The following is a 15,870-nucleotide window of genomic DNA, read 5'->3' as shown; positions in this document are numbered from 1 at the left end:
GTTTGCAAGGTGTTGCTTCGGACAAATGCTGTTGTATGCAATGTAAATAAGCACAATTTAAAGCAAAATTTGTTCTAATATCATTTAATTATCTCTATATTTTAAAAATATATTGATTAATTAATGATATTTGAAATAGACAACAAAATATAGGTATCTGCAGATAATGCCTTTTATACCTATTTTCTCAGCTTTCAATTAGATTGACCTTGTGTAAGTACATTTTGAACAAATGTATATGAACAAATGTGATTAGGTACCTATATGTACTTAAAAAAGGCATTCTTTTTAGACATGTTGTTATGTATTATAAGATTTTGTATGTTTGATATTCAAACATACAAAATCTTATTGGATCTTATTGGATTCGAAATAATTATTTATATTACTAACTAGTGAAATAACAAATTGAAGCCATAAAATTTGCGAAAGCAGTAGCTCACCTTGATCGCATAAGATTCCTCCCCAGTTAGTGTCACAAATGCATTGCCACGAAGAACCATTACAGTATCCATGCTTACATCCAGGATATGGCTCGCATTGATCGCAAAAATCCCCTCTCCAACCTGGACGACATCTGCAAAAGGATGTACGAAATTTATTGTGTGCTTCCATATTATCTTTTTAACAAACTTATATCCATACGAAATATTTTATCAAATTGAATAAAAACAATAACTTCCATAGTGGTTTTTATTTTAAAAAATTTAGCAACGGATAAGTAATAATATTCATTATGTCTTTCTACCACGAATTACGAACGTATACTCTACGGCATATGGCCAATTAGGAACTCCATTTTTTTTTAATTGACGACGATGAAATGAAGATTTGAATTTCGTTGCACACGGCATATCAAATTTTCGTACTAAGCGATAGTTATTTATTCTAAATGCGAATTCGTATGAGAGAACTTGTTCGAACGAAGTCATACGAATTCTCAACAAATAAATAGTATGAATGGATCCACCCAACCGATTTGAATTCATAATACGACAGTGTTAGTTTCTTACTCCATTAAAATAGACCAATTCTGCGATATTATTCATACCTTTGAAACCATAATGACTGTCCGATGAAAGCGAACTATTTTGATCACTGGTCGAAATTCTTATGAATTCATAAGAACAATTGATAATATATTTATTTAATCTGTTATTTTGTTCGATTACGATTTCATATGCACAAATTTTCAGATGAATTAACATCCAGTGTAAATCTTTCTGTCTATCTAAAATATCTTTATCTAAAATATTTTCCAGTGATTGTGATAAAAATGGAAGTAGATATATAGTAATCTCATTCTAAAATTTTTTATACCTTTTGTGAAAAAGACCGTAATTAGTTAGACTAAAGCAAAAACCTCTAAATTAAAATACAGGGTATTTAATATTACAATAAAATAAATAAAATTTGATAGGTTTGCTCCCAATCAGTAATATTTCTGAAAGGAAATTACAAAGCGATTATTCTAATAAGTATAATTAAATCTGAATTTATTCATAAAAATATATCAAAAAGTTATTATATTCCAATTTAGTGTCCTCAGGAAATATCTTTCTACTTAATTGGAATCAAATATCGTTAAAAGTACTCAGGATATGAGTACATAAACATTTAGTTTTTTTTTTACTTTTGCGCGAGCGTTAAGTTAAAAACGAAGTTAGATAAGCTTTTCCATTTTTTTAAAATTTTTTCTGAGGCGATTCAATTCTTGAGCAAGTTTATTTATCTAGTTGGTAATAAAAATTCAACGTAGGATTTTCTCATTCATTGAAAATATTCATAACAAAAAATATATAGGAAGGATAAACAAAATATAACATTAAACAATTAAATAATTCTTTCTATTTCCGTTAACCAACTTCTTTTTTTGTGTATGTTTCAACTCTATTATTTTCCTTCTTTATTATTTCTTGCTTAGTAATTTCGCCTCATGTGCCAAATTGTTTTATAAATCCCCTTTAATAGGTAATCCATCCCTGTAAACTTTTTTCTTAATAATGCCCTAGAAATTGAGATATTTATTTATTTATAATACTGCTTCTTATTTTGCCATGTGATCCATTTTGCCAAATGATGCCACCTGATGCAATTTAAATAAATGAGAAAATATTTACCTATATATAAATAGGGAGCACATATTTTTCTACATTAATCTTTTTTTAACGGCTGGATCAAAATAGTTTTCTCCAGATTTCGATAGCTTAATATAAGTAAAACAAAAAGCAAAGAGAAAAGCTTTCCTAACTTTCATAATTTGAGCACTTTTCAAGACAGTTTATTCAGATTTTTAGGGATGCTAAATTATATTACCAACTTTTAATTAAAAAAAATGGCTAATATAATTTTTTTCAAATGCCACAACTTTTCTTTTATTTTTAGAACCGGATGCCTATGACTAAAATCAAACTTGGTTATACCAGAATAATCGCTTTGCAGGTAATTATTTCGTACTAAAATATGTATGTCCATAAAAAGTGAAACAGTGTTTAGGGTATTCCGTTAAAAAATATTTGTTATTTTGTTACCAATTAATTTCGAAACACTTTATACATTGCTTAAACAACATTTACTGCAATAGTTTTAAAAATTGCCCTGACGTCCATTGTTTGATTTGATCAACTAACTATAATAAGTCTTATAAAATTAAAGAAAAAATTGTTTATCGGAATGAATACCAAATCCTTTTGAATTGTTGACAAATGATTGATAAACATTTCAGATTAAAATATCTCTAAATAAATGGTAAAAGCAATAAACAGTACCTGTAGGCTATAATATGTTTGTCTTGGGGCAGCTATACAAGTGTCTACTAGAGCACCAACTTTGGTCATTACTCGTAATCATCTCAATTTTATTTAAATTCTTGTTGCCATCACTTATACGACTTCAACCTAACCAATCTGACAAGTGTACGATTCCACCACAGGATTTTATAGACTTTTGAGCAACGAAATTAATCATTTATACTCAGTTTACACGTAACCCAACGGTGAATATTGAAAGAGAAATAAATTAAGTGACCATGCCTGGAAACCTGTGATTTCTACAATCTAATCTAATTTATATTGTTATTCCTTATCGGAGGTTAATATGGTCATTTGAATTTATGAATTATTTATGAAATTGTTAACTGTATTTGGAAATGTAGAAATATCACTAGTTTAGCGCCCGAGGCCAAAAGACAGAGTCAGAGTTATATTTGGAAATAAAATATATATATTTATTGTAAATTAATTACTGTCTATATTCGTTTGTCTATCTTTTTGATCTTAGGTAGGTACTGATAACTCTATCTGGACATCTTTATTTGTATCTAATAAATGTTTAAAAAGGAACATAGTAGGTATTACACTTAAAACAGTGTAATTAAATATACATATTTTAAATCCTTACTTCTTCAAGTTACTCAAGCAGATCTGTTTTATAGCTGTCATATAATAAAATTTATTTAAACAGTTTTTTTTTTTTATTCAAAATAGTCCCTTTCCACCCAATAAACCGATTTGCACCACAGACCACCTAGACTGGCTGTATCTAATTCCAATGCACGGGTACCAGTGAATGCAAAATCCGGGGAAGTGGAGTGTGGAAGGCAATCTGATCGCGCGCATCTTTAAGCAGATCCGGATTAAGTAATATTTTTATTACATATTAAACATTATATTGCATCTTATGACAAATATTCAATTTTAAGTTTGTAATTCAGAAAATAGTATATTTTAGTGTCATATTAAATAAAACTACAAAATAATTTAAATATATTTATTATCCTCTAAATAATATTAATTTATTTAATATTTGTCTTTTCGTAGATTTCACCGAATTAAATAATTTGACTTCATGATTTATTCGTACATCGATATACTTTTCACATTCAGCCCTTACAAGTTCTATTAAATGATTACAATTGTTAAGCAAATTATCAAATTGATGTTCATGCAAATTTTCAAATATGTTCACATTCAGAAAGTTTTTTAATACATGATAAACAATTTTATTTTTCTGTAGCCTAGGTGTTCTGCTTTCATTATTTTAAATTTTATTAATTTTTCTGTTTCTTAGCATATTACTACGACATCTCGAGATGGATACGTCAAACAACCACGATCTTTAATAAACATTAATTGACTGTATGAATACTGAATCTGAAATTAGTTTTGTTTGCGATTTTTTTAATTGAAAAAAATATTTTATTAATTTTCAGCTATCTCGAAATGACGGGAATTGGTAAAATTTCATACAAATTTAAGACACATAAAGTAAATAATTTCTAAAAATATTTTACAGTAGGTATGTAATTCATTCATTATTTTATAATAACAATATCACGTTAATCACTACACTATGTGGGCGAACAAAATTATAAAGCTAACCCTGGAAACTTGTGACGTTAACCGAAAAATGGCGTACATATTTACCTTTTATATATTCCTTTTTTTTTTACTTACCTAAAGAAGGAAACTTTTCGCCTCTCTTCACCAACTCGATCACTTCTATTTATACAATGTTTTACAATACACTTGCCCATGATAAAACGTCTAATTATCGAAATCACAGCGATGCGTACACGTCAAATGCTAGGACACGACTGAGCGCTGGGCTCCAAATCAGGCTCCAAAGTGTTTTCACCAAAGTCGCTCTATAAGCCAGTCTAGGTGGTCTGTGGATTTGCACAGTCTAAAAGCATGTCCAATCACTGTTTTAGATCGTCGGCTGAAATGTCCTTCACGATGTCGGTACAAACCTTTTGAATGGCTTCTATGCCCACAAAACGCTTTTCTTTCATCGGCAAATCCATTTTCCCGAAAAGGTAAAAGTCGCACGGTGCCAAATCAGGCGAATAAGGGAATTGATTGTCAATTAAAATGCGACCTTTAGTAAATTAATCGGTCACAAGTTTCGATCGATGAGATGGCGTATTATCGTCCAACAAATGCCAACTTCCTTCTGCGCTATGCGTATGCCACTAATGCACGCCACAGGATAAACAATCAGCACCACAAACTTGGTTCTTCAATTGAAAAGTTTCGGTAAAAGCTTTACCAAGTTTAAACCAAACCTTATTATTAGCTTTTTGTTCGATGCTAATTTTTGTATCGATGACACAAACATACTGTCACTTCAGATCCGGTTCTATTCGTCCAAATGTCATAAAATTTTGACAGTACATTAGTGAAGGAAGTTTTATTTTTAACCACTGTTGTGTAAAATCATGAACAAATATTTTTATTATTTTACCTAGGACCACTAGGTACTGTAAATACTTAAAAACACACCGTCTGCGATCAATGTAAGATTCCTATTACGTACGGTAAAAAAATCTCACAGTTTTCCTAGCAACCGCCTAGCAACGGTTAATACAATACTGTTTGTATTGAACGTTGCTAGGCGGTTGCTAGGAAAACTGTACGATTTTTTTATCAAGCTGTGCGATTTTTTTACCGTATGTAAAATAGGAATCTTACACTGTTCGCAGACGGTGTGTTTTTAAGTATTTACGGTAGTGGTCGTAGGTAAAATATAGTACGTAATACATGGTTTAATAAAATTACACACTCATAGAATTACGCACTCGCCGCTACGCGGCGTCGTGCGTAACTTTTTTTTCTTTCGTGCGTAAAATGCTTTTTACAACACTTATTACGTAATATACTATTAAGTAGGTACGTACGTAATTATAGAAAAAAAAACATAATTATGATGTAGTTGAATCAAAACTGCTTAATGGAAACAAAAATTATACTGTAATTAAACCATTGTTTTGGTATTAAAAGGGCTGCCCACACTTTTAAAGAGACGGTGGCCATACAGAATTGGTTATAAAATTGATAATAGTCTATTATGTACATTTTTTCTCAATTTTGGACGTTAAGGTATTATGTTTTTAATGGGTTTGCCCATACCTTTAATTTATCATGTCTTATCAAGAAATATTCTTGGTATGAAATTACCCTTAATACTTCTTAAGTAGGGACCTATTTTCAGGTTATTATCAGGTTTTTTTATTATTTCAGCTATACCTATTTAGTGGTTTCAATACCTTTTAAAAGCAAAAAAGTGCTGTATAAATTGTATGTAGGTATTCAAACATAAGTAAAACGGATTAATAATGTTTACGCCAGTCAAATTAGTGACATGCTGAACAAAAATAAAAAGTCGTCTTCCTATGTGAATGTCACTCATAGAATGAAACACGTTTTTAAATTGCTACAGTCAGATATAAAATACCGTAGTTTTGAACACACGATTCTATACATCTTTTGCATATAAATTAGTCTGTGAATAATTCTTAATATTAAGTGCTTTGTTCACTTAAACGGAGGATTAAAAGATACTTGAAAATTTCAAGGCGAATGTACAGAAAATAAAAACACGGACTCATGTGCCTATATGACATAAAACTACAAGCCTCGTCTTGCATTGCAGAGACTTTAATAGTAGATCATAAAAGAAACCTGAACATATTATCATTCCATACCAATAAGTATTTACTTACATACCATTTTACTTGAATTATTATAACTAGGTTTCTCATAATTTACTACTAATAATAGGAAAGAATTTATGTTTATCACTGATAATATGTTATCTACAATAATTTACTTTGTATAAATAGTTAGACACCATATAACATAGTAAAATGTAAAAAAATGTAAAATCTACAATCAGCTCTAAAAAATAAATTGACTTTACCTTTGATTAACTATTTTTAAGTATTTAATTTTTTTTTAACAACTTGATATAAGTATTAAAACACGTTAAGTAGGTAGGTACGAATTATTTTTACTTTACTGTGGACCTATTTATACCATATTTTGAATCTGATTTTATACGAGTACCTGCATCTATAAACTGAGTACCATAAATGTAAACACGCCTTAACTTACATTTCTTGTACTAAATCAGAATAACGTTATCTTCCGTAGTCCCTAAAATTTGCAAGTCATAACCATTTCGACCTTAATTGTCTGTAAAAAATTGGTGCATTTTCACGTTTTAACTGGCTTTGTAAACTGATGTAAGTTTACCGTTTACCAATTTTATGGTTATTTTTATCATGTCCATATCAGATTTGTTTAATGAAATGTTACTTTTTTGTCGATAAAGTATGCATCTGCTCGACAAGAGAGATTTACACCATACTATACGTTAATACAGCAGGGAAGTATTTAGTTATTGTTATAAAACAGAATAATTCAATTGTATGTCATAAATTTATAAAGAAAACTAATCTCCGCAAATTCTAAATTGTTAAATTAGATTACCTAAGTAGGTAATTATTGTTACCAGCTTGTACTGGTACAATCACCTGGGTGCGGGGAAGAAAATGTTTCTACTTGCATTATTTTGAAAACTACAAATCTTTTAAAACAAAACTAAAACAAGTTAAATTTAGTTAGAAGGATACAAGATACAGGAGGTTCGGAAACTACTAGCAAAAATTTATGGTATGATTTCTTATATACCTACGTAACAATAAAGAAAAAACTTTCTACTACATTTCATTATTAAGGAAATTACATAAACTCAAAATTCATTTCGCAAAATATTTTGTATAATTTTTTTTATATTTCAGCAGTATGTTCATACTCTTGAAAATTCTAAAGCCCTAAAGGTTTTAAATGGCTCTTATTGACTAGAAAATTTATTATAACTTTATTATAATTTTTTTTTCATAACTTGATATCAAACATCGTTATAAAAAGGTTCTTTTGTTTCGGCATCATTCCAAGAAAAAATGTAACGTTTTTAGACTCAAATGAAGGTAAAAACTACCAGTTCTGTGTGAAAACTGCGAAAAGAAAACAAGGTTTGTTTTCTTATGTGTACAAAACTTGTATTGTACATAAAAGAAAAGTATTTTGTAACTGTAAATAATTAGGTACATTGAACAATTTATGTATAAAATCTGCCAAATTTGAAAATACTAATAATTAGGGCTGTCAGAACTGAGCCGTGGGACATAGACGTACGCATTGTTTATTAAAAAGCAATACATTAAGTTGTCTACAGTACACCACCGAAAACACCAATGGATAGAAATTAATTACGCAACATCCGCACGATAACAAAGTCAACAGTATATTAAGGTGATGTGAATGTGAAAAACATCGGTTGACCCGCTTGGAACGTCATTGATTTGCGGCTCTCTCTGACAGCCTTACTAATAATCCGGGATCTGAATGAAAAACGTTGCTACAAAACACTAAGCGCGTTGTTTCTTGAAATCGGTTAATGATACCGACGAGGAATAAGAGGTTTTAAGATATTTCATCGGTCTTTAAAATTACTACATCGGAAATGTGGTAAACTAACTTAGACTAAACTTTTAATAGACTTTTATATTTTACATCTAATACTTATTAAATTTTAAGCCAATCACGACTATTAAAGAACAATGTTATGAAAAAGTAGATGAATCTAAAAAATTAAAAAAATATATATTTTTGTACTGTTGAAATCACAAAAACTAAAAGGTTAAAAAATATTTGAAATTTTAACATATCTAAACATTACCTAGATACTATTCGACATTCAATTGTATTTTTGTAAAAATAAATTAGAAGGCCTAAAGGATCCCAGACTTTTATAAGTTTTTTCCTGCAGTAAAAAATTAAAAAAGTGATAATTCTTAGTGAGAAACCTCGTACACGCTTGAAAATTAATACTCACCTGCATAGGTATACCTTTTTATGACCGTGTTTATTTTTTATAATCCTAAAAATAACCAGAAACATGTAGCCCGCAAACAGAAAAATAAGGATAATTAATCATTCCCAATTAATTTTACGACTATCCGAGCACGTCAGAGAATTTTTATAAAGGCTCGCAACGTTTCCTCACGGAGGTCACGGCACGTATTCTGAATTTAAGTGACGTTGTAAATTTAGCGCGGAAGAATATTTAACTCGAGAAACATGGCATCACGTAGTTCATAGCAAGACCATATTGACTGAACAACCATGTTCTTCGCGAAAAGTCATCCTGCCAACTAAGATTAAATTATATCAATTGCCGGATAAATTGTACCGAACATGAAGAAAATACGTCAATTACTGGAGAAGTAAATCAGATTTAGATTAGGAGTCCGTAGTAACGTATACGTGAGAAAGGTTTCGTAATCTTTTGCGGAAATGTTCTGCGCTCCTTTTCAAAACGAATTTATTGATTTGGTTACCGTATATGTCAACATACTTTATGAACCAAGGAAACATTTTTCTCTAATTAGTAACATTAATCTGTAGATCTATTCGAATCTATTCTAGGTTGGTAAATAACTACATTGGAAAAACGTAAGAAATGCAATTCTAACTATTAACAACCAATACTTTTTTTAACTTATCCTTAATTTAAATTAAATTATAAGCAACAATATAATATGCAGGTATGGAAATTTTCAGATTATAGTCAGATAACAACTTATTCTCATTACATGAATCATTTCATCAATTTCTAAAAGAAAAACATTAAATGCCTACTTCAAATTATATATTTTTTTTACAAACGTCAAAAAATGACAAGATTTGCGCATTGACAACAATATGCGAAGTGACACTTTTTTCGGATTCTTACGTTACCATGACACCGTGCGCGAAATACTTCGCGCACTAGGGTGCGAAGTATTTCGCACACTGCATGTAAATTAATAAGAGTTTTGTATTTCAATCTTTGAAAAAATGAAGCAAAACTCCAAATTATTGTTTATTTTTAAATGAATAACAATTAAATACTTTTAAAATAATGATAAAATTTTACAATAACTAGTTATTACTTACAATAGCCAAATCTATAATAAATTAGGCATTTTACTTATTTATAATATTTCTAAGAGATAGAATTTGACGTTTGTAGAAAAAATATTGTTTGCATCTCGTGCCAAATTAGGTGGGGTGCTACTCAGTTCATCGTCACTAGCAATTTCCATTATTTTAAATATCTGGCACTTAAAAATTGAAGACGCGAGCACAAACGTCACTTTAAAATAATTATTATTGTTGTCAACAACAGCCACTTTGTTTCCATAGTAACAGTGAAAATTTGATTAGGAAAGACATTTTAAGCCAGCTCAACACTATTTTCTATAATAAATTAGGCATTTTACTTATTTATAATATTTTTAAGAGATAGATTTTGACGTTTGTAGAAAAAATATTGTTTGCATCTCGTGCGCGAACTACTTTGGTGGTCTCGAATAATTTTTTAACTCGGCTTCGCCTCGTTAAAAAATTCAATTCTCGATCACCGAATTAGTATTTCGCGCACTAGATACAAAAATAACTATTAAACCTGCTGATATTAAAATGGCCATTCAGGGTGTCTAGGAAATGGTGGTCAATTTCTCAGATTTGGGTAGGACTTGCGAAAATAACCTAATAATAAGTTTATACAGTTTTTTTTTAATTCGAACTGATACTTTAGAGTTATTAGTTAATGAAGTTGAGAGTTGAAAATTGTATAATTTTTGGGCGATCTGTACGTCATTTGAATCTATTTCTACTAATGTATCGAGTTTATGGTTACTTTACGATATGCGATCTTGACTGCGATATGCGCAGATCGAGAAGAGAGTCCGCAGAAGGACTGGCAAAGACAGAGAATGAGTTCAGACTGAGAATGAGGTCTGGCAACGTTGATATTACGTACCAACTTATTTTGCTGCATAAATGTCAAATTTTTGTTTTCATTATTTACTACTATTAAGACTATTACATATAATTAACAGTATTAATTCGAAAATATTGTACCGGATTTTCTTTATTTAGCACAATTTAGTACGCAACAAATTTTGACAACTTTGACACTTCGCAATAACAAATTACAACTTAACCTTCAAAAAACTCTTCCGGCGCATTGGCGTGGCGATTCGTATATTTTTCGTTGCTTTCCGAAATTTCCATAGATTTCTAAGAACAGTATACACGATGCGTCCCAAAGTAAACAGGACTTTTAAAAAATAGGTATTTCTAGTGAGGGCATCTATTACATGCGTCGAAAAGTTAGATTCTTCACTGATGTACTAAAATTTTATGACATTTGGACGAATAAAAGCAAAGTTATTGCGCCTGAAGTGACATTATGTTTGTGCTATCGGTACAAAAATGAGCATCGAATACAGAGCTAATATTAAGTGTTGTTTTAAACTTGATAAAACTTTTACCTAAACGTTTCAATTGATGAACCAAGTTTATGGTGATGATTGTTTATCCCGTGGCAGAGTTCATGGTTTAAAAACGGTCGTGAGGACATGTTGGCCAAACAAAATCTCCATTGAAATTCATGGAATTGGAACTGAGCATTTCAAAAACATCAATTCATAATATTTTGGACCAAAAATTGTTCAGAATTCAACATTTGAAGGACATTAAGGACGCCAAAAAAGACAAAAACTTCCTTTACAACATTGTGACTAAACGTAGTATTTTCAATATGATCTAGAAACCAAGCGCCAAAGTATCGAGTGGAAGGTGCCACACGAACCAAACCCCAAAATTTCTCGGTTGGAGATGTCAAAAGTAAAGGCAATGTTGATTTGCATTTACGATTCCAAGGGCATCATTGTCCCCAAATGGTTCGTTCCATCGGAACAAACCGTTAATGCACAATTCTATCTTGGCGTTTTGAAGCGTTTTGGTGCATCACATTTGTCGTATTAGCCCAGAATATCGCGCAAAAGGACGTTGGCGTTTGCTGGGCGATAATGTTCCATCTCATCGATCGACACTTGTGACCAATTTTTTGACTAAAGATCGTATTTTAACTGTCAACCACTTTGGCACCGTGTGACTTTGACACTCGACATGCTTTTAGACCGTTCAAATCACTGTATTGAGTCGGATTTTGAATAATATAAATGGGTTTTGCCAAAAAGACTTTTTGTTCTTATTTTTAAAAGAACAATCTCTGAACGTCTTAAGAACGAATGTAGAATCATCATGAAACTAATAAGTGAACAAATTTATAAACAATGCACACTAGGATGACTTTCGCTGCAGTATTTTACTTTTTTTATAAAAATATATTGTCCACGTTTCGATTTATTTTGAAATCTTCTTTAGGACTAGTATATGATACAACTGCAGAGAAAAATCTTATAATTTCTAAGGACACAGTAGATTTTTATTACTAATGTAAAATAAATTGTTTTCTCCACAAATTAAAAAGGCCTAAGTGTACCTACTTTTGATGGATTTATTAACCATGTGACATAAACTGAATCATTTTTAATTTTTTGACAATACTACATTAGCAAGCGTTCCCTATGATTTGATATCTTGTTTATAGAAAGTGGTATTCTTTTATTGGCACTTCAATCCTTCTATTCATTAATAAATTTAGACGTTTCAATAGAATCGACAATAAATCAAAGTAGTTTTCCCTATACAGGTATTAATTAAATAACTTTCTTAACAAGAATCCCACAATACAGATATTGTTATGTAAAAATTTGCTATTCGTGATTAATAATTTTGCAACCACGTTTCAAAATATCATAATTCTAGTTCGTTACTGAAAGTTATTTATAGTACACATAGAATCCAGATAATATCAAGTTTTCGTGAACCATCCAACATTAATTATAAAAGGAAAGCAATGGGCGGTGCCAGTATAAAATAACAGAAGTTCCTACAATCTACTTGGGTATCTGCTGTAATTCTAAGAACCGAATACATACTCGTAATCGGTTTAACCGGCAAGTAATTAAATTTGAATCAAGTGTGAACATGGCTCTTAACTTCTAAATGGTAAACTACACGAGGATCTTAAATTATGTAAAACTATCAAGATTAAATGTACGTCAGTAACAAAGTGGATATAAATTTATTAATTAACTTTTTGTTACTTACATGCATTCTTCAGGACTGTCACATTTGCCATGGACAGGATGGCATCCCGGTTTACAGGCAGCTGGAAATAGAAGAAAGTATATTGTAACAGGCCGCATAAAGAATAGTAGTAGAGAGTAGAAGTAGAAACGCTGAATTTAAAACACGCATCTTATTCGTCGCCTAAAAAAATATAGTTTCACAAATTTTCAAGTTCCTAACCTACATATTTTCAGAATAATCGCAAAGAAACGATTTAAAATTTCAAGTTTCAACACCCTGTATTTCCGAAACTATCAACTTTCGGATAAGGCATGTTTGTGTCAATGGTCACCATTTCACGTGTAGTATCTTCAGCTTTCGATTTTCCCATTGTTAATGAATCACCCTGTATAAAAAAAGATTTCTTGGAAATATAGCCTTTAGTTTCTTATTCTTATTAGGAATTGTTAAAAACAATTTTTTGAATTCCATATCAAAGAGATGCAATTATTTATTCTGTATTATTGATGTGTAGTTAAAGAACAGGAAATTTCATGAAAAATTAAATTTCTATTTCTCTTTCAGCTATTTTTATTAATAAAATAAATCAAATTGGACTTGGAAGGAGCAAAGTTAAGAAACAAAATTAAAAACAGAGTAAAGATCTTGCAAATAATATAAAACTCGTAGCAAAATTTGGCTAAAATAATTTAGAAGATTTAAATAAACCAGACTGAATTAATTTTAACAGACGATAAAATACAATAAAATAAACAAAAAAAAAACCTTATATGAAATGGGTCCTAAACTCAACCGTTTCCGAGAAAAAATTATCAAAATCTCCAACTTGATGTACAAAAGTTCGATTAATTGACATAACTGCATGCATAGAATATAAGTTCCTGTTTTAAGAGATTCATAATTACTAAAATTCGAGCTAAAATTTAAGCACAACACTATCTTCGTACTACAAAATCGATACATTTTATTTTATTTATTTAAAAACTGGAAAACAATTGTCTTGAAATTTACTAAATGTTTCACAATAATCGTTGTTTACATTTTTTCCGTAGGACAAGTCTGCCACGTGCACACGTGGTATGCACCAGCTATGTAGCGTTAGGTTAAGTGCTGTTGTCACGTTGTGATGAAACTCCCCAATATTAATACCCGCTGTATTTTAAAAACTGTTAATTTTACGTCCCTGTAATATACCTACAACATTTTTGTTCATTTATGATTACTCTATCTCATACTGAAGTAATGGCAGTCAAACTTCTTACACCTTGTATAATGTACGAGATCTCTGATAACAAAGATATTTATAGTTAAGTCTAATTTAAAGTCCTTGCATGTGATAAAACTATATTAAATATTTTGTCATAAGCTATAAATACCTGTTTCGTGAAATAAGCACATATAATCTTAGGTGACAGCCAGGTAAGATTGCAATGTAGGGCTAATTTGTAACTTAGTGATTGGAAAGTTAACCTAGGCCCTATAACCTAATTTATAATCGAAATTACTCTTTAATCTATCATTACGTCCTTCTCACACTCACATTTTTTCAAATTTGTTTTTATAAAAACCTTTTCACCATTTCGTTTAACTTTTGAAGTTTCGTTTCGTTTTATTTTCCGCTTTCATCGGTATTTCAAAACAATTTACATGTTTTTCTAAAAGTTTAGAAGAGAAACAAGCAAAAGTTCGATTGAAATCTTGATATATTTTGAATTTTAAAGATATTTACTTACCAACATCACAAGTAGAACCTTTCCAGCCTTCTATACACTCTTTGTCTCCGTTTACATCACAGATGAAATGACCAAATTTATCGTTCCTTGGTCGACAGAATTTTGTACACGTGGAATTGTAGTAATGAGTATCACATTTGACGCGCACCCTGTAAGTCAAGCGTGCCCGGGGCCCTCTATGGTTTAAGGTGTGCCATTCAGCGCTAGGATCGATTATCCCTGAATACGTCGCTTCTTCTATTATATTGTTAGTAACTGAAACAGATTACATTAGTCACGTTAAAAATTATATAAAGGAGAGGGAAACATTCATCGTCTATTATCAGATGGCATTGCACGTTTGACATAATTTCCAAAGAAGGAACTAAAAAAATAATTTTATATTCTGTTATGTTTTGAAATAAGCTAAAGGATAGAAGTTAATTAATTTTGAACAAAGGTAAGTCTGTTTAATGTTTAAATAGTAACATTTTTATATCAAGAATACTGTGTAAGTTCGTGTTAAAATGATCAAATTTATGGAAAAAAGCTATATCAGTGGCGCAAAATTCAGAAATACAAATAACAATGATGCATTATAGAAAACTAGAATGTTCAACTTAAGTATTTTTACTGTATATATTGCCTAATGGTGATAAAATGATAATTAAAAATGTTATTGAAAAGATGATTTGTAAACTACAATTATATTATTACATTCGAAGTAAAAAATAAAGAAAACGAATACGATCCCCACTTTTTGCGTATATTTCATTGAAATCAAATAAACTATTAGTTGTTTTGTAGAGAAGAAAAATAAATTTAAATAACGAGCGTTCAAATAAAAACGTGGTCAAGTTGGTTCTGAAAATTTGGACGTAGGGCGTAGCGTATAGCAAATGAACTTAAACGTCATTTGTCAAAGCGCTATATCGCCGCTATCAATTTGAATATTTTCGTTTTAAAAAGCGTTTAAAATGGTGTTTTCTCAAGAACAAAAAGTGTTTATCATAGAGTCCTACTTTAGAAATTGACGCAAGATTGATGGAATATGGAAGTATTCTATTGAGGAATGTTTCATAGAATTTCAAAATCAATTTCCCGGCGTTGTTGAGTACAAAATTTTTCAAAGTGCAGTTCAGCGTTGTGTTAATGTTTTTCGTGAAACGGGCAGTGTAACAAGAAAAGAAGGAAGCGGCCGACCTAAAAAGCGGACTGAAGAATTAAAAGAAAATGTCCAACAAATAATGGAAAATGCGCCAAGAACTTCTGTACGTGTTTTATCACAAATGGTGGGAGTATCAGTCGGTACCTGCCACACAGTG

At 30.5% G+C, this 15,870-nt stretch overlaps 1 protein-coding gene across 2 annotated transcripts in view; it reads right to left on the bottom strand.

The window, feature by feature from the left end:
* LOC108909321 (protein jagged-1b) overlaps nt 1-15,870 on the bottom strand; it is a 297,128-nt gene that overhangs the window by 47,054 nt on the left and 234,204 nt on the right. For both annotated transcript variants that reach the window (XM_018713634.1, XM_018713635.1), the window contains exons 4-6: nt 14,567-14,821; nt 12,852-12,912; nt 444-577 (exon numbers count right to left, since the gene is read on the bottom strand). In XM_018713634.1, coding sequence (XP_018569150.1) covers nt 444-577; nt 12,852-12,912; nt 14,567-14,821 — 450 coding nt within the window. The remainder of the gene's footprint in view (nt 1-443; nt 578-12,851; nt 12,913-14,566; nt 14,822-15,870) is intronic.

This window comes from Anoplophora glabripennis, unplaced genomic scaffold (genome assembly GCF_000390285.2).
Source record: "Anoplophora glabripennis isolate ALB-LARVAE unplaced genomic scaffold, Agla_2.0 scaffold234, whole genome shotgun sequence".
In the NCBI taxonomy this organism is placed as follows: Eukaryota; Metazoa; Arthropoda; class Insecta; order Coleoptera; family Cerambycidae; genus Anoplophora; species Anoplophora glabripennis.
The sequence above is the reverse complement of the archived record's forward strand: the minus strand, read 5'-3'. Positions and strand labels throughout refer to the sequence as shown.